Consider the following 2,500-nt stretch of genomic DNA (forward strand, 5'->3'; position numbering starts at 1 on the left):
ACGAAAACACGGGCTCATCAGTCGAATCTTGAATTTCCAACACTATTTCATTTTAAAAAACCTGATCCATAATTGAATTTTCTCACAAACAGGATCTGTATAAAAAAAGAAAGTCGCAATTGGTTAAGTTTTCATGTACAACAAGCCTGCATGTAGACCTAGCTTTCATGAGGACCCAGCCTTCAGTAAACCCTGCCTGCATGCAGACCTAGCCTTCATGTAGGCCCAGCCTAAATGTAGACCTAGCCTTCTTGTAGACCAAGCCTTCATGTAGGCCCAGCCTGCAATTAGACCTTGCCTTCACGTAGGCCCAGCCTGCATGTAGACCTAGCCTTCACGTAGGCCCAGCCTGCATGTAGACCCAGCCTGCATGTAGACCTACCCTTCTTGTAGACCAAGCCTTCATGTAGACCCAGCCTTCACGTAGGCCCAGCCTGCAGGTAGACCTAGCCTTCATGTAGGCCCAGCCTGCATTTAGACCTAGCCTTCACGTAGGCCCAGCCTGCATGTAGACCTAGCCTTCACGTAGGCCCAGCCTGCATGTAGACCTAGCCTTCACGTAGGCCCAGCCTGCATGTAGACCCAGCCTTCACGTAGACCCATCCTCCATCAGACCCATCCTTCACGTAGTCCCCACCCTTCACGTAGAACCCAACCCTCCAGCAGCCCCAGCCTTCCAGTCCTTCGATTCCGTCGCTCTCCCTCCGACGTCCTACTTGAAGACCACCACGAAGGCCAGGGCGAAGGATAACAGGAAAGCGGACACTTCGTAAGGTGAGTGGCCCCCGTGCTGCATTGCCGCGGGGTGCTCTCCTGTGCGGAAAGGCAGAGGACGCACTAAAGTTTACGTAGATTTGGTGTATGGGGTGGGGGGTTTAGGAGGAAAAATAGGGAGGTTTGTTATGATTATTTTTGATTTTTTGTTTTTGTTTTTCATGATTATCAGTTATCGTTGTTGTTATTGCTGTTGATAATATTATTTTTTGTGTTATTGTTGTTTTTATTATCATTATTGTTATTAATATTATCATTATTATTATTATTATTTCTATCATTATTATCATTATTGCTGTTGTTGTAATCATCATCATCATCATCATCATCATCATTATCATCCACTGTTATCATCACAGAATTATCATTATAAATTCATGTTGAAATGGAACTGAAAAGTTCAGATAAATTATCTAGATAGCTTAGGGTCTTATCTACGGCTTATCTATGCTAATTATGACACGAGAAAGATTATTCTCCATAATTCGTATGAACAAATAGCTTCGTTATAAAAGCGAGTCATAGGACGAGGGATTAAAAAAAAAAGGAAAAAAAGAAAGCTTAGCAGGAATGTAGAATTTTGATCGAATTAACACGCTAATTTACATGCCATTATTGGAATTAAGTTTCCAGATAAAATTTTCAGGGCTGGATTGGATTTGACAAAAAGATATATTTTTTTTACATTTTTATTGTTGTTGTTGTTGTTATCTTAACCAATACGACGATGAGGATGATAATGAAATAAATAAATAAATAAATAGTTTTATGTTTTAGTTAGACATGATTAGACATAATAATTTCAGTTACATAAAAAATCCTAATATAAAATACCCTAACATATACCAATAAATAAATAAATAGATTTACCATAGATTTAAATAAATAGCTTTACCATAAACTTAAAAAAAACAACAGATATATCAATTAATTTAAACAGATAATATGGCAAAAAACACGATTCCTTTGATAGATCATATGGAAAATACATCATCTATCTAAATAAAAATATAAATGAATAACCAATTATAAAACAAATAATAAAGATGAAGAGAAAATGCGGATAATACCCTCCATTTAATGAATATGTGAAAAGATAATGATAATAATAATAACAATTATAATAATAATACTGATACTAATAATGATAATGATAATAAAAATAATAATGATAATAATAATAATAATAATGATAATGATAATGATAATGATAATAGTAATGATAATAAAAATAATGGTAATAATAACAATAATAATAATAATTATTAATATTATTATTATTATTATTATTATTATTATATTAATAATAATAATAAAACACGCGAAAAACACCATCAAATGAATATGTAAAGACAATGAAAACAACAACAACAGCAATTATAATAATAATAACAATAATAATAGTAAATAATTATACCAAAAACAACAACAGCAACAATAATCATAATCATAATAATAATAACAGCAATAATAGTCAATGATTATACCAAAAACAACAATAATAGTAAATAATTATACCAAAAAACAACAATCACAGTAAATAATTATACCAAAAAACATCAATAATTGTAAATAATTATACCAAAAAACAACAACAATAGTAAATAATTATACCAAAAAACAACAACAATAGTAAATAATTATACCAAAAACATAAATAATAGTAAATAATTATACCAAAAAACAACAACAATAGTAAATAATTATACCAAAAAAAAACAACAAT

At 32.2% G+C, this 2,500-nt stretch overlaps 1 protein-coding gene across 2 annotated transcripts in view; it reads right to left on the bottom strand.

Moving 5' to 3' along the window:
• LOC138864035 (zwei Ig domain protein zig-8-like) overlaps positions 1-2,500 on the bottom strand; it is a 108,650-nt gene that overhangs the window by 475 nt on the left and 105,675 nt on the right. Inside the window, exons 7-8 of one of the 2 annotated variants that reach the window (XM_070129897.1) lie at positions 537-813; positions 1-434 (exon numbers count right to left, since the gene is read on the bottom strand). The exon at positions 1-434 is cut by the window's left edge and continues 475 nt beyond it. In XM_070129897.1, the coding sequence (XP_069985998.1) occupies positions 713-813 (101 nt within the window). In that variant the 3' untranslated portion in view covers positions 1-434; positions 537-712. The remainder of the gene's footprint in view (positions 435-536; positions 814-2,500) is intronic. The other variant, XM_070129898.1, reaches the window with a different exon arrangement.

The sequence above is a fragment of the Penaeus vannamei genome, chromosome 14, assembly GCF_042767895.1.
Source record: "Penaeus vannamei isolate JL-2024 chromosome 14, ASM4276789v1, whole genome shotgun sequence".
Lineage (NCBI taxonomy): Eukaryota > Metazoa > Arthropoda > Malacostraca > Decapoda > Penaeidae > Penaeus > Penaeus vannamei.